Source organism: Dipodomys ordii, unplaced genomic scaffold (assembly GCF_000151885.1).
Source record: "Dipodomys ordii isolate 6190 unplaced genomic scaffold, Dord_2.0 Scaffold14, whole genome shotgun sequence".
NCBI classification, from domain to species: domain Eukaryota; kingdom Metazoa; phylum Chordata; class Mammalia; order Rodentia; family Heteromyidae; genus Dipodomys; species Dipodomys ordii.
The window spans coordinates 712,233-735,533 of record NW_012267230.1 but is presented as its reverse complement, the minus strand read 5'-3'; the positions used below and the strand labels follow the sequence as shown (position 1 = coordinate 735,533).

At 45.5% G+C, this 23,301-nt stretch overlaps 1 protein-coding gene across 1 annotated transcript; it reads left to right on the top strand.

Moving 5' to 3' along the window:
- Positions 1-6,346: 6,346 nt before the first annotated feature.
- On the top strand, positions 6,347-22,915 carry Pdzd9 (PDZ domain containing 9). The gene is made up of 3 exons (XM_013011494.1): positions 6,347-6,377; positions 15,729-15,918; positions 22,256-22,915. Exons 1-3 carry the CDS (start codon positions 6,347-6,349, stop codon positions 22,623-22,625), a joined length of 591 nt encoding a protein of 196 aa, XP_012866948.1. The 3' UTR covers positions 22,626-22,915.
- Positions 22,916-23,301: the final 386 nt, after the last annotated feature.

The following is a 23,301-nucleotide window of genomic DNA, read 5'->3' as shown; positions in this document are numbered from 1 at the left end:
CCCCCCCCCCAAAAAAAAAGTACAGCTGGGCCCTGGTGGCTCATGCTTATAATCCTAGCTACTCAGGAGGCTGAGATCTGAGGATCATGGTGCAAAGCCAGCCCAGGCAGGAAAGTCCGTGAGACTCTTATCTCCAATTATTCATCAGAGAACTGGAAGTGGTGCTGTGGCTCAAGTGGTAAAGTGCTTGCCTTGAGCTGAAGAGCTCAGGGACAGCACCCAGGCCCATAGTTCAAGCCCCACAACCGAACAAAACAAAATTACAAATACAGGGCTGGAAATGTGGCTTAGTGATAGAGTGCTTGCCTAGAAGGCATGAAGCCCTGGATTCGAGTCCTTAGTAACACATAAACAGAAAAGCTGAAAGTGGCACTGTGGCTCTCAAGTGGTAGAGTGCAAGCCCTGAGCAAAAGAAGCTCAGACACAGTGCCCAGGCCCTGAGTTTGAGCCCTAGGACTGGAAAAAAATTAAGAATAAAATAAAAATTACAAGTACAAGCCAGGCGCTGGTGGCTCAGGCCTGTAATCCTAGCTAATCAGGAGACTGAGATCTGAGGATTGCAGGTTGAAGCCAGCTGGAGCAGCAAAGTCCATGTGATTCTTATTTCCAGTTGATCACAGAAAAAGCTGGAAATGGGACTGTGGCTCAAGTGGTAAAGTACTAGCCTTGAGCAAAAAAACAAAAGGAGTTCAGGGCAGCACCCTGGCCCAGAGTTCAAGCCCCATGACTGGCCAAAAGAAAAAAAAAATTACAGGTAAAATTCTTTAAACTGTAGCAGCACTTGCCAGATCCCTACTGCATCTGTCCCTCTACAATAGTTTGTAGATCTCCAATTAAAGCACAGTATAATCCTAGCTGCTCGGGAAGCTGAGATCTCAGGATTCAGGTTTGGATCTAGCCAGGACAGACAAATTCAGGAGACTTATCTCCAGTTAACCAGCCAAAAGCCAAAGCTGGAGATGTGGCTCCAGTGGTAGAATGCAAGCTATGAAGGAAATAAGCCAAGTGAGTGTGTGAGGCCCTGAGTTCAAGCCCCAGTGCTGACAAGAAAGAACAAAACAACTAGTGCTGAGTTAAAAGAAGTTAAGACATTTTTAAAAATCATCTTAATCGATTCACATCATTATCAACAGTAGTTACTTCTTCTCTTTGTACCAATGGGTAGTGGGTAGAGTTAGTAGGAGCCTGGTCACTGTTAACAGATTTTCCCCAATTCCTGTTAGCCCTTCACATGGTATTCTTGCCTTCCAGTAGAGCTGGTGATTCAGAGTCCCAAGCCTCTAAGATCCACAGGATGACACTATTTTCCATTCTATCTCAGTCTAGATTTTAGTAGAGGGAAACCTCAGGGATTTAGGAGAGAAATATAGTGTCACAAAAAGGATATCGAATTCTGTTCTAGTCCTAACCCTGCTGTTGACTTGAACTTCAGAAAATTCAATTGGACACTGTAAGCCTAACTACTCAGGCGACTGAGATCTGAGGATTGCTGTTCAAATCCAGACTCAGCAGACAAATCCAAAAAGACTCATCTCCAAGTAACCAAAAACAAAACAAAAAAACCCAAAAACCTAGAAGTGGAGGTATAGTTCAAGTAATTGAGTGCCAGCCTTGAGCAGAAAAGTCCAGTGATGGAAGCCATACTCTCCCCCATCTCTCTCTCTCTCTCTCTCTCTCTCCCCTCCATCCTCCCCCCACAAATTCCTGTCAGGCGCTGGTGGTTCATGCTTGTAATCCCAACTACTCAGGAGACTGAGATCTATGGATCGTGCTTCAAAGCCAGCCTGGGCAGGAAAGTCCTTGAGACTCTTTTATCAAATACCATAAAACTGGAAGCAGACCTGTGTGTCTCAAATGGTAGAACTGCAGACCTGTGTCTCTCAAATGGTAGAGCTCTCGATTTGAGCAGGAAAGCTTAGTGATGGTATCCAGGCCCCAGTTCAAGCACCAGAACCAACACAAAAAAAAAAAGAAAAAGAAAATTGCTATCATTTTCTGGCTCTCTTTCCCCAGCTGAGCAAATGGCCTCCCAGAGTCACTGGATCTTAAGTGACAGAAGCATCTCATCCCTTTACTCAAAGAAAACATCTGGGACTTTTCTGTATAGAGATAAGCCACAAGACTCCTTACACAGAAAGTCCTGGGGGACCCAGGAGGGCGCTAGGCTGGCAGCCTGAAGACATAAATAGCCATACTGTGGCTGGTGGCGCGCCATAAGTACAGCGGGCTTTATTGTGATGGATTGCTAGGCCTCAGCCCAAACCAGATGGGTCCTCAGGGAAGGCTGTGGAAGGAGCAGCACCACTTTTCACTTAGACTATCTTTGTCTTGATAAGATCAAGAACACACTTCCTCTCTGGAGGCCAAGAATGTAGCAGATGCACCTGTGTGTACTTGGGGGTTCTAGAGAAGACAAAAGAGGTAGCCAGGCACCTGGTGGCTCACACCTGTAATGCTAGCTACTCAGGAGGCTGAGATCTGAGGATCACGGTTCAATTCAGCTTGGGAAGAGAAGTCCTTGAGACTCTCATCTCCAATTAACCACCAAAATGCTAAAAGTGGAAGTATGGCTCAAGAGGTAATGTCAGCCTTGAGCTAAAAAGGGACAATGCCCAGGCCCTGAGTTCAAGCTCCAGTACTGATACATGAACAACAAAAAGAAGTAAATGGCCTGTACTCAAGGCTCCAGTCATGGTGTGTCCTGTCTGCAGCGGACTTGAAGAGCATATTGGTGAGCCTGCAGGAAGGGTCTCAGGACTGCTCTGTGTGTGGGAGGGGAAGGAAGCATTGGGCAGAGGAAAAACAAAGGCAGCTCTGGAAGACTTGGAGGGAGCTTCCAACTCTCAAGCTGGGATGGCCAGTTTGAGTTATTCTGAATTGAGGTAAATTTGGGGCCAAGCCTTCACATTCCCAGCATGCAATGCTAGCTACCCCAGGAATGGGGTGTGCCTTGGGGGAGCGGGGGAGGTGTGAGGCAGCTCTGACAGCTGAGATCTGCGAACCTACAAAGCTCCCAGGAGCCAGGGGGCAGCCTTAAGCCCAGAAAGGGATCTAGGCTACAGTGCAGCATTTGTCATAGCACCCTGGGGAGAATAAGCCCTATTTATCCAGTGATTTGAATCACCCATACATAACCCATGGCCCACCCAGATCTGAAAAGCACTGGCCTACTCCAATGAAAAGCATATCGAAGGTTGGTATAGTGGGACATCCCTGCAATCCCAGCATTCAGGAGGCTGAGGCAGGAGAATTGAAACATCAAGTCCATTCTGTGCTACATAGTGAAAACCTGTATCAAAAAACCAAACCAGCTATGTGCTGATTGTTCGTGCTTATAATCCTAGATATTCAGGAGACTGAGATCTGAGGATTGAGGCTCAAAGCCAGCCCAGGCAGAAAAGTTTGTGAGACTTATCCCCAGTTAAACACCAAAAAGCCAGAAGTGGTGCTGTGGCTCAAGTGGTAGAGTGCCAGTCTTGCCTTTACCGGAAAAACTCAAGAGACATTACCCAGACCCTGAATTCAAGCCCCAGCACATACGCGTGCACGTGACACACACACACACACACACACACACACACACACACACACACACACACACACACACATACCTTAACAACAACAAAATAAAAACAAAAGAGCATATCATCTTTAACTCTCTAGTTCTCAGTTTATGTTTTTGTGTGTATTCAAGCCCTGGGGCTTGAACTCAGAGCCTTGTGCTCTTGCTTAGCTTTTTTTGCTAAAGGCTATTGCAGTTCAAAGCCAGCCCTCGGGGAAAAAAAAAAAGTCCATGAGCCCCTAATCTCCAATTAACCAGCAAAAATCAGGAAGTGGAAGTGTGGTCCAAGTGGTAGAGTGCCAGCCTTGAACAAAAAAAGATAAGGAATGGTGCCCTGTCCCTGAGTTCAAGCCCCAGCAGCAACATAAAAAAACAGAAGTGCTGTTTATGTTAGGTTTTTAAAAAGAGGTAGCCGAGTAAGAACAGCACCACACACGTGGTATTCAGGTAAGGGGTAGGTTTATTCATCGTTCTGGCTGGCACCAGGCCATGTTGGCCCTCCACTAGACTGGGAAAGGCCTGGGAAACACCTGAGAAAGACCTAGAAAAGAGGCTGGGGAACAGGGCATCTGGGCCTGTGTTAGGCCTTATCTAAGGTATGAGCGGAGAAAGGTGTGGGCACATCAAATTCTGATAGGACCTCAGCAGATGCAGAGGTGACCTCTTCCAGGTGTGTCAGTTGCCTAGGTAATGCAGGTACTGGGCGGAGACTTTGCTGCGAGGAGGGTGGAGTCTGCTGGCCATCCAGGAACAGACATTACAGGAAGGTGGCTCAGTGCTTGCCTTGCATGTGTGAGGCCCTTGGTTCGATTCCTCAGACCACATGAGCAGAAAAAAGCGATAAATGGCGCTGTGGCTCAAGTGGTAGAGTGCTCACCTTGAGCTGAAGAGCTCAGGGACAGTGCCCAGGCCCAGAATTCAAGCCCCATGACTGACCAAAAAAAAAACCCCAAAACCAAAAACCAGAAAACAAATGAAGCAGTGGTACTAACTGGACACTATGTTGAAAATGAACTATAAAACTTGAGGGTGCAGGGACTGGGAAGGTGGCTCAGTGGTAGAGTGCTTGCCTTGCATGCCTGAGGCCCTGGGTTCAATTCCTCAGCACCACATAAGCAGGAAAAAAAAAACCGGAAGTGGTGCTGTAGCTCAAGTGGTAGAGCACTAGCCTTGAGCTGAAGAGCTGAGGGACAGCGCCCAGGCCCAGAGTTCAGGCCCCACAACCAGACCCCCCCCCCACAAAAAACAAAAACAAAAAAAAACTTGAGGGTGCAGATGGGAGGGAAAAACTGGGAGAGATCCAGGGAAGGGGGAACAAGGGGGTCCAAAGAGAAATGTACTTTTTATCTGACATGTAACTGTAACTCCTCTGTACATCAGCTTTATAATAATAATAACTCTCGGGCTGGGAAGTTGGCTCAGTGGTAGAGTGCTTGCCTTGCAGGCCTGAGGCCCTGGGTTAGATTCCTCAGCACCACATAAACAAAAAAAAAAAAAAGCTGGAAGTGGTGCTGTGGCTCAAGTGGTAGAGCGCTAGCCTTGAGCTGAAGAGCTGAGGGACAGCGCCCAGGCCTAGAGTTCAGGCCCCATGACCGGACCCAAAAAAAAAAAAACTCTGGATAGTGCCTGATACATTGAATGGGTATTTAGCAACTATGTTGACAGGCTGAATGCCCTTGGACAAGGGATTAACCTTTTTCTGTTTCATCATGGGAATAAATAAGTACATCATTTCCTCTTTCTTCATAATTTATATTTTCATGTAAGTTCCAAGAGGATAGAGTCCTGTCTTGTCTGCTATCTCCTTCACATTCCCACAAACCACAGAGCGGCTTCCCGTGAATATTTGTTGTATGAGCGAGTCTGTGTGGGAGGGAGGATTATTATTTTGGAAAGAAAAACAAAAAGATCTAGCGAGAAGGAAGCATTCATTCCTTGCTAATAGTGACTCATTGTTTTCAGCCAACCCTTGGCCTTTTCTCATTCAAGGTATCCATAAGTAAAGCACAGTGGAAAAGCAGTTGGAGCTGTTGATACAACTGTATTGCAAATACCATCATCCAGGAGCTCGGCTATGTGTGTGTGTGTGTGTGTGTGTGCACGCGTGTGTGTGCGTCTAGGATCTTCTCTGTGTGTGTATGTGTGTGTGCGTGTGTGTGTGTCTAGGATCTTCTCTGTGTGTGTGTGTATGTGTGTAGGATCTTCTGTGTGTGTGTGTGTGTGCACGCGCGTCTAGGATCTTCTCTGTGTGTGTATGTGTGTGTGTGCGTGTGTGTGTCTAGGGTCTTCTCTGTGTGTATGTGTGTAGGATCTTCTCTGTGTGTGTGTGTGTGTGTGCGTGTGTGTGTGTGTGTGCGTGTGTGTGTGTGTGTGCGTGTGTGTGTGTGTGTGTGTCTAGGATCTTCTAAATATTCTGAGATCTCCTGTGATCTTCTTCTCCCAGTCTCCATTTCAGGGTTTCACCATAAACGAAGAACTCAAGTGTGTGAGCCTTGCACTCCGATTGGTCCAGCAGAAGTTTCCTTGTCACTGATAGTTTTCACACGTGGCCTTTGCTTGGCAGCTCTGGTGATTTCCCTTGCAGTATACAAAGCAGCCCAAATCCTGGGCTGCGGCCTCGCAGCGCCGCCTGGCGGCCGTCTCAGGACGGCGCCCCAAGTCGGCCCTCTGCCCGCGGTTGACCGGCGCCGGGCGCGGGCTTCGGGATTCCAAACTGTTGGGAGTTGGAACGACTCCAGCCTGGCCCCCGGGAGGCAATCCCGAGCCGCCCGCCCCCCCGGGGTCATGGAGAGGGCCTCCCAGAAAAGCAAAACTGGTAATGGGGGGTAGGGAGAGGGTGGTGATGTGGGTGGCTGGCCTTCTTGCCTCTTGTGCCCCATGCAGAATAGGGTCGGAGGCACCATGGGCTTGGTAGATGACCTCTAGCCAATTGTTATGAAGGTGTAATCTCCAGATGGTAAGGACCTTGCTTCTCAGTGGACAGATGTATGAGCTTTGACTCACATAGACCCACGTTGAACCATCACCACGACAGTCAAGGCCAGGAGCAGGCCCATCACCCCCAGAATTACCCAGCGTCTGGCCCTTGGCAGCCTACCCCTTCCTCCATACACACTCATTTTCTGTGGAGAAGGTCATTTTAAAAAAGGGAGTCAAGCTGGGCGCCAGTGGCTCACACCTGTAATTCTAGCTACTCAGGAGGCTGAGATCTGAAGATCACGGTTCAAAGCCCGCCTGGGCAGGAAACTTTGTGCCACCAAAATCCTGGAAGTAGAGATGTGGCTCAAGTGGTAGAGCACTAGGCAAAAAATCTTAGGAACAGCATCCAGTCCCTGAGTTCAAGCCCCTGGACATGAAAAAGAAAACAACAATGAAAAAAAAAATGGAGTCATTAATGAAGCTTCTTGAGTCTGGCTTCTCTTAACTCTTTTGAAACTAGATTCCATGATAAGCACATGTAATTTGCAAACTGGGGTTGGAGATGGGCTTTGAGGAAAGGGTTCAGATTACCCCTAAGATTCCAATAACTGTAGGAGCCCTGAAAAACATCACATGAACTCAGCAAAGGCAAGCTGGAGCATGTTGCTAGTCTTTGTGACAGGAATTGGGGGTGCAATGTTGGAAAGGGTTATTGAAAACAGCTCTGTCCAGAAATCTGTGCACTGAAAAGGAGGAGCCTTCTAAAAGCTTCTTGGGGTGGACAGAGGGGAGGCCCTTGTTTTAAATAATATTTGCTTGTGAGATGTGGTTCTGAAGAAAATAAGTTTCAGTTCCTCTCACTCACAACCAGTTTTCCCTAAGGTCTTTGGATTTTCTTCCCAAAGGTCTTCTTTTTTTTTTTTGTCAGTTGTGGGGCCTGAACTCTGGGCTTGGGTGCTGTCTCTCAGCTCTTCAGCTCAAGGCTAGCGCTCTACCACTTGAGCCACAACACCACTTCCGGCTTTTTTCTTTTTGTTTATGTAGTGCTGAGGAATTGAACCCAGGGCCTCATGCATGCAAGGCAAGCACTCTACCACTGAGCCACCTTCCCAGCCCTTCCCAAAGGTCTTTGAATCCATCTTCTAACCATTTCCTGGTTCACAATGATGACATACTTCAGTGACTGTAATACCTTTTATATTTTTTCAATCTACTCGGGCCTCAACCCACAAATCACACAGCAGCCACTATTATTACTAATAGTGGTAGTAGTAGTAATAGTAGTACTTTATATTTTTGGTGCCAATCCTGGAGCTTGAACTAAAAACCAGGACAATTTTACTTGACTTTTTTTTCCCCCTTAAGGCTGGCACACTACCACTGTAGTCACAGCTCCATCTCTAGCTTTTTTGCTGAAAAATTGGAAATCATGGATTTTTTTTTTTTCCTGTCTGGGCTGGCTTCAAACTGAGCTCTTCAGATTTCAGCTTCCTAAGTAGCTAAGATTATAGGCATGAACCACCATGCCCAAAACAGTGATTCTTTTTTTTTTTTTAATGCAAATCTAAGCCAGGCACTGCTACTCAGGAGGCTGAGATCTGAGGATCATGGTTTGAAGCCAGCCCAGGCAGAAAAGTCCCCATGAGACTCTTAGCTCCAATTAACCAGTCAAAAACTGAAGTGGCACTGTGGCTCAAGTTGTAGAGTGCTCTCTTTGAGCCACAAAGAGGTTCAGGGACAGCACCCCGGCTTTGAGATCAAGCCCGTCAACCAAGAAAAAATAAAGCAAATCTGGTCACATCCAGCTTCAATGACATCTGTTTTTTCCTTGGAATCAACCTGAGCACCAGCTGCCCTCCCCCTACTTTTACTAGTCTTCTCATGTTTCAACAGGACTCATTCTGGCCTGTCTTAGAACCTTGAGAAGGTTTGCTATTTCCCATCTTCCTTTGCCGAAATATTTCCTATTGGTTCTTTTTCTTTCTTTTTCTTGTCGGTCATGGGCTTGAACTCTGGGCCTGGGTGCTCTTCAGGCTCAAGGCGAGCACTCTACCACTTGAGCCACAGTGCCACTTCTGGGTTTTCTGGTGGTTAATTGGAGATAAAGGTCTCCCAGATTGTTCCTGCCCGGGCTAGCGTTGAACTGTGATCATCAGATCTCAGCCTCCTGAGTAGTAGGATTTACAGGCATGAACCACTGGTGCCTGGCTTCCTATTGGTTCTTTGACTCTTGATTCTTTTTTTGTTTTGTTTTTTTTTTTTCCCGGAAGCCTAATCTACTGTCTCAAGGTGAGATGGGACCTTGGCTCCCTGTTAGTACCCGGCACTCTATTGCCTTTTCCTTTCACTGCACAGGTTACAGCTGCTCAATTCACATTTGCATAAATGCCTGGCAGTTGTCTACTCCACTAAGCTGTAATATGTTATATCCTTACAGATAAGAAACAAGCAATCAGTCACCAGTGGCTCACACCTATCTATAATCCTAGCTACTCAGGAGGCTGAGATCGTAAGATTGAGGCTCAAAGCCAACCCAGGCAGGAAATCTCCAATGAATCACCAAAACCTGGAAGTGGAATTGTGGCTCCAGTGATAGAATGCTAGTCTTGAGAAAAAAAAAAGTCAGAGACTGCACCAAGGTCCTAAGTTCAAGCCCCAGGTCCTGTGCACACACACACATACACACACGCACACACACACACACGCACACAGAAATATGCATTGGCTTACTACAGTAAAACCAGGGCCTACCCACACTGCCTAGAATCAATAAATATATGTTAAGTGAATAGATAACACCAGTTAAGCACCCTTGGTGGACCAGGCTTTGTGCAATGACCCTTTAATGGTCTTATTTAATTCCTATAACATGCTGGGTGCCAGTAGCTCATGCCTGTAATCCTAACTGCCCAGGAGCCTGAGATTTGAGGGTCATGGTTCAAAGCCAGCTCTGGCAGATAAATCCAGGAGATTTTTTTTATTTCTAGTTAACCAGCAAAAAGCCAGGAGTGGAGCTGTGGCTTAAGTGGTAGAGTGCCAGCCTTGAGTAAAACACTAAAAGACATAGCCCAGGTCCTGAAGTTCAAGATGTGATTGTGCACACACGCGTGTGCATGCGTGCGTGTCCCATAACACTTCCACAGTAGCTGTGGCAGAAGTTTAGATTCAGAACCCTAGGGCCAATTTGCCATGGTGCTGTTTTAATCAGTGATTGAAACATGTCCCCTGCTCTCTGTCAGAAAGACGAGTCAGCTTCAAGGCCAAAGCCTCTGTACACAACTTGAGCAGAACTCAGAAGACCAAACTCACTGTGAGCAGCCTGGGGCTGGGTCTCGTCATCATCCAACACGGGCCCTACCTTCAGATCACGCACCTCATCAAGAAGGGTGCTGCCGCCAAGGATGGGAAACTCAAGCCAGGTGAGTGGTCTCCCAAGCCTCCCAACCATGCCTTCCCCCGGCCTCCCTCCCGCCTGCCTCCAGGGAGTCAGGAGCTTTCAAAAGGGCAGCCAGTTGCTAACATTTATATAGCTCTCATTGTTGATGTGCTATTAAGATTTTTTTTTGTTTCCTACCATTACTGGGGCTTGAACTCAGGGACTGGGTGCTGTCCCTGAGCTTCTTCATACTCAAGGCTAACACTCTACCACTTGAGCCACAGCGCCACTTGTGGTTTTAGGTGGTTTATTGGAGAGAAGAGTCTCACAGACTTTCTTGCTTGGCTGGCTTTGAAATGTGATCCTCAGATCTCAGCCTCCTAAACAGCCACCGATGCCTAGCTAGCTTTTTGAACCGTGACCCTCAAATATCAACCTCCTGAGTAGTTAGGATTGTGGCATGCACCACCGGTGGCCAGTTTTCATTTAATTTTTATGATAACCCTACGTGGGAACTGTAAACCACCTCCCCTCCCCAACTTTTACAGGTGAAGAAACTGAAGCCAATGAGAATGAGTTCCTTGTCCAGGTGTACCTTTATCTCGTAAGCATAGTGTCATTCCAAAGCCTGCCTCTGTGCACAATAATTTTTCCTTTTCATAGGCCCTACCATTCATTGCGAGCATCTGTGTACATGTCTTCACATTGACCTACCAAAAACCTCAGAGGTAGATTCTGTACCACCCACCTTACAGATAAAGGAAGACTGTTTTTTGTTTTTTTTTGCCTGTCCTAGGGCTGAAACTCAGGCTCTGCGCACTATACCTGAGCTTCATTTGCTCAAGGCTTAGCACTCTACCACTTCAGCTACAGCGCCCCTTCCAGCTTTTTCTGTTTACGTGGTATTGAGGAATCCAACCCAGGGCTTCATACATGCTAGGCAAGCACTCTACCACTAGGCCACATTCCCAGCCCCAGGAAGTATGTATTTAGTTAACTTGATTGCAGTCATTCCAAGGAGCTGGGATTTGAAACCCTACTTCTCAGGTCTTTGAGTGACTGTGTTTTCCCAGGGCCTGCCCTGGGCCTGGTGCTGTGCCCAGAAATAGGGGGTGCACAGGGATGGAGAAGTGGGGGAGTGGAAGACTTTTCAGAGCACCTGCTCAGAACTCAGGCCCAGGTGCTACCAATTTTGGCACTGAAGAAAAAAAAAGAAAAAAAGGAAGAAGGAAGGAAGAAAGGGAGGGAGAAAATAGTGTTGGCACATTTATTGGTCTGTGCTTAATAAATGAACAGTGAATGATTATTTGTCCCAGGCATTGTATGAGGTGTTTCTGCATCTATTATTATTTTTTTTCCAGTCCTGGGACTTGAACTCAGGGCCTGGGCACTGTCCTTGAGCTTCTTTTGCCCAAGGCCAGAACTCTACCACTTGAACCACAGCACCACTTCTAGCCTTTTCTGTTTCTGAGGTACTGAGGAATGGAACCCAGGGCCTCAAGCATGCAAGACAAGCACTCTACCACTGAGCCACCTTCCCAGCCTTACATCTATTATTGAACTTAATCTTTGTGACACTCCTAGAATGTAGATCATGAAATTTAATCACCCATGTAGATGAAGTAATTTGTTCACTTATACACAGCCACGTCTGTGGCCAGAGCTGAGGATCCAAACTGGTATATTCCTAGAAACATAGCTCCCTAGCCAATTACTTAAGAACTAAAAGTGAGCCTTACTGAAGAGGGAGTTCAACCAAGTTTCCAAGACCCAGTAAATTCAGACTTTTTTTTAATGCTAGTTCTGAGGCTTGAAATCAGGGCCCAAGTACTGTCAAGCTTGTTTGCTCAAGGCTGGTGCTCTACCACTTGAGCCACAGTTCTACTTTCAGCTTTTTGGTGATGAGTCTCTTCCATTTGTCTGCCTGGGCTGGCTTTGAACTTTATCCTGAGAGCTCAGCCTCCTAAAGAGTTAGGATTACAGGTGTGAGCTGCTGGTGCCTGTCATTTCTACAGCTTGTTAAAAACAGAAAAGAGATGTAATGAGGTGGTTGTTCATAAATACTAAACTGAAGCCTCTTCATGAAGGGCAATGTTAATATTTGCCATCAGAGCAATCACATTCACAACCTGACACGCTTACTTCATAGCCAAAATGGTCAGGGAGTTAAGCTGTTTGTGTTCTGCTCTTTTAATAAAAGTCACCCTCTTACAACACAATTAAGCAAAATGACAAGCCATTACCTTTTGACTATAAATAATCCTGTTCTTCCCTTCCTTCCTTCCTTCCTTCTTTCTTTCTTTCCTTCCTTCCTTCCTTCCTTCTTCCTTTTCCCTTTCCTTTCCTTTCCTTTCCTTTCCTTTCTCAGAGCTCTTTTGCTCTGTACCATTTGAACCACAGCTCCACATCGGATCTTCTGGTGGTTAATTGGAGATAAGAGTCTCATGGACTCCCCTGCCCAAACTGCCTCCAAACTTTGATCCTCAGATCTCAGCCTTCTGAGTAGCTAGGATTACAGGCTTGATTCACTAGTGCCCAGTGAAGACAAAATTTTTACCCAATGTGAAAAATCTGTTCCCTCTCTCTCTCTCTCTCTCTCTCTCTCTCTCTCTCTCTCTCGCTCTGTCTCTCTCTCTTATGTATGTATTGGAACTGAGACTTGAACTCAGGGCCTTGGACTTTCATTTGGATTTTTCCATCAAGGCTTGTGTTCTGCCACTTGTTTTTTGTTGTTTTTGTGGTTAATTGGAGATAAGAGTCACATAGGCTTTCTTGCCTAGGCTGGCTTTGAACCAGGATCCTCAGATCTCAGCCTCCTGAGTAGTTAGGATTACAGGTGTGAGCCACCAGTACCCTGCTGAGTTTGTCCTTAAGAAGCAAATCATTTTTTTTGGCGGGGGGTCCGGTTGTGGGCCTGAACTCTGGGCCTGGGTGCTGTCCCTCAGCTCTTCAGCTCAAGGCTAGCACTCTACCACTTGAGCCACAGTGCCACTTCTGGCTTTTTTTTCTGCTTATGTGGTGCTGAGGAATTGAACCCAGGGCCTCATGCATGCAAGGCAAGCACTCTACCACTGAGCCACCTTTCCAGCTCCAAGAAGCAAATCTTTTGGGAGCTGGCAATGTGGTTTAGTGGTAGAGTGCTTGCCTTGCAGCACCACATAAACAGAACAAACCAGAAGTGGCACTGTGGCTCAAGTGGTAGAGTGCTAGCCTTGAGCAAAAGCAGCTCAGAGACAGTACCTGGGCCAGGACTGGCAAAAAAAATGAAGCAGCAGCAGCAGCAGCAGCAGCAGCAAATCTTTTGCATTCCTTCCCCAAAGCCTTTGCTGATTGCAAGTGGCCTTCAGAATTCTTCACTGCAGGGGCTGGGAAGGTGGCTCAGTGGTAGAGCGCTTGCCTTGCATGCATGAGGCCCTGGGTTTGATTCCTCAGCTCCACATAAGCAAAAAGAAAAAAGCCGGAAGTGGCGCTGTGGCTCAAGTGAGCTGAAGAACTGAGGGACAGTGCCCAGGCCAAGAGTTCAGGTCTCACGACCGGACCAAAAAAGGAAAAAAAAAGAATTCTTCGCTGCAGGCATTAGAAAATGGTTCTGTTATTCTGTAAGGTACTGAATTTAGGATACAAGTCTATGATAGATTTGCCAGAAAGGCTGGAGAGCAAGGCTTGGAGAAGACGGTGAGAGAAGAGGGCCACATGGAGCTAGTCCTAGGAACACTTCCTGCCCTCCGGCTCTAAGTTCATTGACCCAGACAGGAGCGCCTGGTGGCTGGGTAGTGTGCTGTTCCCGTCAGTGTCTTTGCTGCTAGGGTGAGGGAGATGAGTACACAAGATTCACTGTTTTTAGTTTTATTTTAAAAAATTACTAAAGTTTTCTCCCTTTTGGAGGTCAGGGCTTTGTTGCCAAGCTGTAATAAAAGCTCCAGGGCTGCCATGCCTCTGTCTTTCTGTTCAACATTGCCCTAAAATAGAAGACCTGTTGGGTGCTGGGACCCATACCTGTAATCCTTGCTGCTAAGGAGGCTGAGATCTAAGGGTCAAGGTTCAAAGCCAGCCCAGGCAGGAAAGTCAGTGAGACTCTTATCTCCAATTAACCACTAGAAATCTGGAAGTGGCACCATGGCTCAAGTGGTAGAGTGCTCGCCTTGAGCAAAGAAGTCAAGAGAGAGTGAGAGGCACTGGGTTCAAGTCTCAGTACACACCAAGATTTCCTAAAGTAGGTCTAGCTATAAAATTGTTTTGAACCAAGATATGTTCTGCCTCCACATCTTATGTACAATTAAGGCAAGCTAACTTACAATATTTCATCCAGAATGGTTTTCCCAACTATAATTCTGCACGGGAGCAGAGAATTACAACCAATGTTACTCTACCACTGAGCCACATTCCCAGCCCAACATTTAAAAAATTATTATTATTTTTTAATTATCAGCTAGCGCCAGTGGCTCATGCTTATAATCCTAGCTACTCAGGAGGCTAAGATCTGAGGATCACGGTTCAAAGCTAGTATGGGCAGAAAAGTTGCCATGAGACTCTTATCTCCAATTAACCCCTCTAAAGCCAGAAGGGGTGCTGTGGCTCAAGTGGTAGAGAACTAGCCTTGAACACAAAGTGGCTCAGGGACAGTACCCAGGCCCTGAGTTCAAGCCCCACAACCACCACACCCAACAACAACACAAAATTAATTGTTATTATAAAGATGATATACCAGGAGAGTTACAGTTACATAAGTCAGGTAGAAAGTACATTTCGTTTTTGGACAATGTCACCTCTTCCTTCACTCTCTCCCAGTTTTTCCCTCCTATCTCCCACCCACAAGTTGTGTAGTTCATTTTCCACATAGTGGCTAGTGAGTAGCACTGCTGCATTTGTTCACCCTTCAAGACATTCCTCATTATCCAAAGAACAATTGTGTTGGCAGGGTGCTGGTGTTCATGCCTATAATCCTTGCTGAGATTTGAGGATAGAAGCTAGCCAACAAGCAGAGAAGCTCATGAGAGCAAAAAGCTGAAAGCTGAAATGGAGGTGTGGCTTAAGTGGAAGAGCACCAGCCTCCAGTAAAAAAGCAGAGGGATAGCACCCAATATCTGAGTGCAAGCTCACATGTGCACAATCACGTATGTGTGTATACATGCACGTATGTGCGCGTGCATGTATACACACACATATACAAGCAAATGGACAGCACCCAGACCCTAAGTTCAAGCCCTGTGCACACAGAGAGAGAGAAAATAATCGTCAAAAAAAGTAAATGGTATTGTATGTGTGTGTGTGTGTGCTGGTACTGATGCTTGAACTCAGGGACTGCACAGTGTCCCTTAGGCTTTTCGCTCAAAGCTGGCATTTTAGCCAGGCGCCAGTGGCTCACACCTGTAATCCTAGCTACAAAGGAGGCTGAGATCTGAGGATCGCGGTTCAAAGCTAGCCCGGGCAGGAAAGTCCATGAAACTCTTATTTCCAATAAACCACCAGAAAACCAGAAGTGGCGCTGTAGCTTAAGTGGTAGAGCCCTAGCCATGACCGACAAAAAAAAAAAAAAAAAAGCGGCATTCTACTACTTGAGCCATACCTCCACTTTTAGTTTCTGGTGGTTAATTGGAGATATGAGTCTCATAGCATTTCTTGCCAGGCTGGCTTCATACCATGATCCTCAGATCTCAGTCTCTTGAGTAACTCGGATTACAGGCCTGAGTCACGGGTGCCTGGCTGCTATAAACATTTTTTAATAACTAGAGCCTAAAGCCTGGCCTTGATCCAAAACAACCCAACAATATGAACCCATAAAATTAAGTTGTTTTCAAGAAAGCCAGCAACTAGTATGGCCCTCTTCAACCCATTCTCTTCATTTTATTCATACTATTTTTCCTTCTCCAGGGGACGTTCTGATTAGTGTTGGCTACGCCAATGTATTAGGATATACTCTTCGAGAATTTTTAAAGCTTTTGCAACATATCACCATAGGAACAGTGCTACAAATCAAAGTTTATCGAGATTTTATCGACATACCCCAAGAATGGCAAGAAATATACAATTTGATCCCAGAAGCCAAATCTCCAGAACAACAGTAAGTAATTCAACTTAGGAACTCTGTTACAGTACAGAATCCCCGGGTTTGGGGAGCACAGGGTCTTGGTTTAATGCAGATTCATCAGATGTTAAAGAGCTGTAGAAAAGGAAATTAATGGCACTGCCAGAATAATTCTGTGAATTTCCAGATTCTTTTGGAAAGGATTCTGCAGACCCTCACATGAAAAAACAGGATAAAGGTAATTTGGAGTTCAAAAACAACCAGCAAGCATTGCTAAGAACTCTGTCCCCAAACCTACCTGCAATGTATCCATCTGATCAGCCCTTAAAACATATGCTGGCGGCACTGGGAGCTCACACCTGTAATCCTAGCTACTCAAGAGGCTGGGATCTGAGGATTATGGTTCAAAGTTAGCCTTGAACAAAAAAGCTCAGGGACAGTGCCCAGGCTCTAGAGTAGCTATACCCACACCCACATACAACCCCTGCCCCAAACCAAAGAACTTAGATGCTGGGAATTATACTCTCCTTTCTCTTTGCATTGCCAATTTATTACTCTCTGTTATTCTTCCCAGTGGCATGTAAGTCCCTCTCCCCACACCCCCTTTTTTTGGTGCTAGTTCTGGGGTTTTTATTCAGGGATTTTGCTTGTCTTTTTCTTCTCAAAGCTGGCACTCTACCACTTGAGGCACACTTCTACTTCTGGCTTTTCTTTTCTTTTTTTCTGTTTTGGCTGGTTAATTTTTCTCCATTCATGGAGCATCTCCTGAAGTTTCTAGAGCCACAGAAAACAGTGACGGTTAGCTAGGAGCAAGTATGCACCACATGAAACTTCTGCAGAAAGTTTGTACTCAAATCATCCTAACAGTGATCTTCCAGTGGCCCGATCTTGGGGGAGGATGTGTTTGCCTAGTTGAATAAGCTAGAAATTTAGGGCTGTGTTTGACTTTTCCATTGTCCCCTATTGTTCTAAATCAATCACTAAGCTTTTTCACAACTTCCAGTCTTCTCACACTGTGCTTCTTCCTGCCTCTAATCATCCCAAATCCACCATTTGGTCTACCTGCATCTATTCTCACCTCTTATTCAGTTTTGTTTATTTTGGTGCTAGTCCTGGGGCTCGAACTCAGGGCCTGATCAGTCTCCCTGCTTGTGTTCTCAAGACTGGTGTTCTACCATTAGAGCTAGAACTCTACTTCTGGCTTTTTCTGGTGTTTAATTGGAGACAAAAGTCTCATGTACTTGCTGCCTGGGCTGGCTTTGAACTATGATCCTCAGATCTCAGCCTCCTGAGTAGCTAGGATGACAGGCGTGAACCACCAGCACTTGGCCTCTTATTCAGTTTTTATATGGGATGACTGATCTGTACCCCAAACTGGATCATGGTATGTTCTGTCTTAAAATTTTTAGTATATTCTCTTAGCCTATGTAGTCTATAGTCTAGCTTTATCTCAGACTCTTTTCTCCATGCCTCTAGTCCATTTGGCTTTCAGTTTTCTGCTTTGCATTTATTTGTCTTTGTTTGTTTCTGGTGGTGCTGGGGCTTGAACCCAGGGGATAGCACTTGCTCGGCAGGGCCTCTCCTGTGGAGTCATGTCTCCATCCCATGTGTTGCTTTTCTGTCTATAACATGTGTAGAGGCCTGCTGTCAAAACCCAAAATGGGCTGGGAAGGCGGCTCAGTGGCAGAGCGCTTGCCTTGCAAGCCTGAGGCTCTGGGTTCCACTCCTCAGCACCACATAAGCAGAAAAAGCTGGAAGTGGCGCTGTGGCTCAAATGGTAGAGCACTAGCCTTGAGCTGAAGAGTTGAGGGACAGCACCCAGGCCCAGAGTTCAGGCCCCACAACTGACAAAAAAAAAACCCAACAACAAAACAAAACAAAGCCCAAAACTGTCATCATTCACTCTCATCACATTGTGTGTGTGTGTGTGTGTGTGTGTGTGTGTGTGTGTGTGTGTGTGCGCACTGGAGCTTGAACTCACGGCATGGTTACTTTTTTTTTCCTTTCTCAAGGCTGATGTTCTACCACTTGAGCCACAGCTCCACTTCTGGCCTTTTTGTGGTTAATTGGAGTCTTCTGGACTTCCTGCCTGGGCTGGCTTCAAACCTCGATCCTCAGATCACAGCCCCTTTAGTAGCTAGGCTTCAGTTGTAAGCCACTGGCATTAGGCTGACATCAACTCTAATTAACTAGTTACAACCAGTTGTTTACTCTGTCTCCCTGGGAATATGTCAACTTCATGAAAGCAGGGACCAAATCTGTTTTGTTCTAAATCTACTATTGTTGTTCTAAGCCTTCTATACGGTGAAAGGCTCATTTATTGAATGGATGAATGAGAACTTGAAATCTAGCTTTGAATCTGGACAAATCCCCTACATAATCTCTGAGAGTTTTCTTCTTTATCTGTAACAGGAGAAACAAGAACTCTTCTTTTTTTTTTATTGTGAAAATACTGTACAGAGGGGTTTACAATTACATGGGCAAGATAGTGAGTACATTTCTTATCAAGCATTGTAGCCTCCTCCTTTGTTGAAACAAGAACTCTTCTAAGGATCAGCTGTACCTGTTCTGTAGAACAGGAGGAAATGTAGAATATGAGATCCTTTTTTTTTTGGTCAGTCATAGGCCTTGAACTCTGGGCCTGGGCACTGTTCCTGCTCTCTTCAGCTCAAGGTGAGCACTCTACCTCTTGAGCCAGAGCGCCACTTCCGGTTTTCTACTGGTTTATTAGAGATCAGAGTCTCATGGACTTTTCTGCCTGGGCTGGCTTTGAACTGTGATTCTCAAATCTCAGCCTCTTGAGTAGCTAGGATGACAGGCGTGAGCCACAGGCACCCAGCAGATCCTTTCTTTAGTAACAAATTCAGAGCTCTCATGCAAGAGCGGCCCTCAATTCTCCCAGGACTTCTGAACACTGCATAGCTGTAGCTATGCAGCCTTGCTTGTGGGGATGGGCTCAAGAACATATGTCTCAGGGCTTTGTGAAGGGTAAAAAAAATGACCCATCTTATATATCAACTATATTTCAGAGACTCAAACTTGTGGCCCAAGCATCTAATGTGTCTCACAGATGTGCTTTGCTTAACTCCCACAGCATAAAAAAACTCCCACCAACAACAAACCAAACCAAGCCAACAAACAACCCCTCCCCACCAAGTACTGGTGGTTCATGCCTGTAATCCTAGCTACTCAGGAGGCTGAGATCTGAGAATTGTGGCTCGAATCCAGCCTGCAAGGAACTCTATGAGACTCTTATCTCCAACTAACTACTCAAAAGCCGGAAGTGGCGCTGTGGCTCAAGTGGTAGAGGGCTAGCCATGAGCACAGAGAAGCTCAGGGACTGTGCCCAAGCCCTAAACTCAAGCCCCACAACCAACAAAAAACAAAACAATAAACAAAACCCCTTATACCAAAAGTGCAGTGAGCTATGTAGAGAAAAACAGAAACAAGGTGGCCTTATCCAGAGGTCAGTAACACTCTCCTTTTTTTTTTTTTTTTTAAATTTTGTCACTCGTGGGGCATGAACTCTTGGCCTGGGCACTGTCCCTGTGCTCTTCAGCTCAAGGTGGGCGCTCTACCGCCTGAGCCACAGCACCACTTCCCCACTCCCATTTTTTGACCTGGGTTTTTATAATAATTTTTTTTGATAGTTTTCTACTGCAAACTTTTTGTTGTTGTGACGCTTTAACTTAGGACCTTGGTGCTATCTCAGGCCTTTTGCTCAAGGCTAGTGCTCTACCACTTTGAGCCACAGCTATATTCTCTGCAAATATTTTAAAATGAAAACTATAGAACTAGTTGCTAAATTTACAGAACTAGGATTTCATGGAAAGAACCTGTACTTCTGGTTTCTCTTAAAAACCACAAGATAGGTCATTTTTGCTCAAGGCTAGTGTTTTACCACTTGAGCCACAAAGCTCACACTGGCTTTGAACTGGGATCCTCAGGTCTCAGACTCCTGAGTAGCTAGGACTACATTTGTGAGTCACCAGGGTTTGGAAGGAAACAAGTGAAATTTTTTTGGTGTTATGTTCTGGGGCTTGAACTCAGGGCCTGGGTACTGTCGCTGGGCTTTTTTTTTCCTCCTCAAGGCTATGGCTGTACTACTTGAGCCACAGCTCCACTTTTTTAATACCTCTTGCTGCTGGAAAAACAAAAAAGTACCCTGCGTTTCCCCCATCCCCCACTTATGTATTCAGGAAGACCCGAGTGTCAGAACAACTATTGTAGTTCTGAGACTATTTGAATCTCCTTTACAACCCTAAATCAAGGATTGGAAAAAAAAAAAAAAAGTCACACTACTTAAGATTAGTGGCTCTCAGTAAAAATGGCTCATTTTCCGCTGCATGGTTCTGGAACAGATACATTTTAGGAAGCAAAACAGGTTAAAGAGCTGGTGGCTGGTGGAAATGCCATCAGATCTCAGGAGGCTGAGATCTGATGATCATGATTGAAAGCCAGCCCAGGCAGGGAAACCCAAGATTCTTTTTTAACTTTTTTTTTTGGGTCTGGTCGTGGGGCCTGAACTCTGGGCCTGGGTACTGTCCCTCAGCTCTTCAGCTCAAGGCTAGCTTTTTGCTTATGTGGTGCTGAAGAATCGAATCCAGCACCTCGTGCATGCAAGGCAAGCACTCTACCACTGAGCCACCTTCCCAGCCTCCACCCCCAGATTCTTATCTCCAATTAACCATCAAAAAAAAAAAAAGCTGCAAGAGGAGCTGTGGCTCGAGTGATAGAACGAAAAAGCTAAGAAACAGTGCCCAGGCCGTCCTGGCACCCTGCACCCCGCCCCACTCCACGACAGGCTAAGGAATATAGAAGTAACACTAGTAAGCCTGACAGGACGGCAGTGGTCTCAGGGAAGAAACTTTCTTCACATTAGCAGGACAGAATAGGTCAGAGGGTTTTAATCATGAACGATTTAGTGAGGATGAGGAAGAGCAGGTGACAGCATTTGCTCTGGGAACTCGTAAGCACATAGGGCTGTATAGTTGCCATCTGGCACTCAGCACATTTCAACAATTAAGCCAACAATGGGGGCAAGTTACAGAAAAACAAAGCCAAACCCCAAACAAACAAAAACCCCAGAGAAAACCTTTAATGCTTTTGAGGAGTGGCTGATACGTGGTTGAAGTATAAGAACGCTCTACACATCTGGATCTGGGAACCAATGACAGGCTAAGAAATGATGTCCCATGTGGCAGGAATTAAAGTCTCACTGGGCAGTGATGCTGATAACCCTAGCTACTCAGGAGGCTGAGGATTGCAGTTCAGAGCCAGCCTGGACAGGAAAGTTTGTGAGACTCTTATCTCCAAATAACCACCAAAAACAGCTAGCAGTAGAGCTGTGGCTCAAGTGGTAGAACACTAGCCTTGAACAAAAAAGCTCAGGGACAGTGCCCAGGCCCTGAATTCCGACTGTTACAGAAAACAAAACTCCAGTATTCACTAATGACTCTCCTGAACTCCTGACTCCCAGTGGTTGGTGATCCTTCCTTTTTTCCTCAGTCATGGGACTTGAACTCTGGGCCTGGGCACTGTCCTTGAGCTCTTCAGCTCAAGACCAGCACTCTACTACTTGAACCATAGTGCCACTTCTGGTTTTCTGGTGGTTAATTGGAGATGAGTCTCATGGACTTTCCTGCCGGGGCTGGCTTTGAACCACATCCTCATATTTCAGCCTCCTGAGTAGCTAGGATTACAGGCGTGAGCCACTGGCACCGGTTGGGTGATCCTTCTTATTCTTGTCATGTGATTCACGAGAACAGTTCTCAGATGGCCTCATTGCCCTTGCCATCTAGCCTGAGTGAAATTAATGCATCCTTAAGGCCTGTTCATATTCTGGTCAGTTATCTAGCACAAAGTGGTATTAAATAACTTAAGACAGGATCTTAGACATACTTAAGATGAGAAGAAAAAGGTACTTTTAGAGGAAAGGAGAAAAGATTGGTAGGGATGGAGGGGGAGAATGATAAAAGAGGTGACATTGATCAAGAGGCACTGTATTCATAAACTGCTTTGTTAAATGCCAACTCTTTTGTACAATGACTGAAAGATAATTTTTTTTAAAAAATGTTCTTTTTGGTCAGTCATGAGGCTTGCACTCAGTGCCTAGGCACTGTCCTGAGCTCTTCAGCTCATGGTGAGCACTTGAGCCACAGTGCCACTGTATTTCCTGGTGGTTCATTGAAGGTAAGAGTCTTGTAGTCTTTCTTGCTTGGGCTGGCTTTGAACCATGAACCTCAGATCTCAACCTACTGAGTAGCTAGGATTATAGGTATGAACTACCAGTGCCCAGCTTAGTGTCTTAAAAAAAAATTAAAGACAATAAATGTTCAGACATTAACAATTTTTTTTCTTTTTCCCATTTCAGCACACCAAAGAAACCTGAGCAGGAAAAACACAATTCTTCTGCAAGTAGTGATGACAATGAAGATGTAGTTTTAGATAAGAGATTTAGGTACTATAGATATCCATGGTCAGTTTGGCATCACGCTGCAAGGAGACCACTATCTATCTCCAGAGAATGGCACGGATATAAAAAGAAGAGTCAAGCGATTAGTGTTGGGAAAGATATCAACAGTGACGTGATGGTGCACAGAGATCAACAGAGGGAAGCTAGAGCTCCATCTCCATACTGGACAATGGTAAAGCATGACAGAGAGAGCTCTTCCTCAGCCTCCTCTACCTCAGATGCCTTTTGGTTGGAGGACTATGCCCAAGTGGAGAAGGGCAAGGGGTAACCAGTATCAAAGGTTGGTCAGGAGACAGTTTGCGAGTATGGTCTTAAGAGCATCTGTTCTGGAAATCCTCTTGTTTTGTGTCTTGTAACAGGTTTGCAAAAATTTTTATAGCTATGTGTCTAGACTGACCAAAAGTCCCTCCCTCGACTGCACCTTGGAGGCCTTCTTTAATATGACAGTTAAAAGATGGCCTGAAGTTTCATAGGCTTCACAAATCTCAAACAGCAACGCCAAGAGGGTCATCAAGACCCTCTTTTCTAAGAAGAATTTACTATCATCTTTTAGAAAATATAGCAGAGGAACCCAGTATCACAATGTCTGGACATAGTAGAGAACTTCCAACTTTTTAAGGTAAATACCTTATTTTTCAAAAATTTGTTGGCAAGTTGTTCACATTAGAAATTCCCTTAATCCTCTTGCGACCCTACTATTTAAAAAAAAGTTTTGCCACTAGTAATTATTTGAAAGAGATAAGGGAGAACTAGAGAAAGCATTGCCACAGTGACAAATAAAATTAAGTAATAGTATAACAGGTTTAATTCATTAGGAATTTGTTTTTCAGAAGTAGTCTTATTGCAAAAAAGGTAGTAAAAACCAGATGACTTAACTGCTGTGACTCTCAAATGGCAGATTTTCAACTTGTTTAGAATCTTACAAACGCACCAATGATAACCTG

Excerpts from the sequence above, each read along its gene's own strand:
- Pdzd9 (XM_013011494.1), top strand. The coding sequence starts at position 6,347 with ATGGAGAGGGCCTCCCAGAAAAGCAAAACTG. Across the intron at positions 6,378-15,728 it reads CTCCCAGAAAAGCAAAACTG|GGGACGTTCTGATTAGTGTT; the intron begins GTAATGGGGGGT and ends TTCCTTCTCCAG. Across the intron at positions 15,919-22,255 it reads GCCAAATCTCCAGAACAACA|CACACCAAAGAAACCTGAGC; the intron begins GTAAGTAATTCA and ends TTCCCATTTCAG.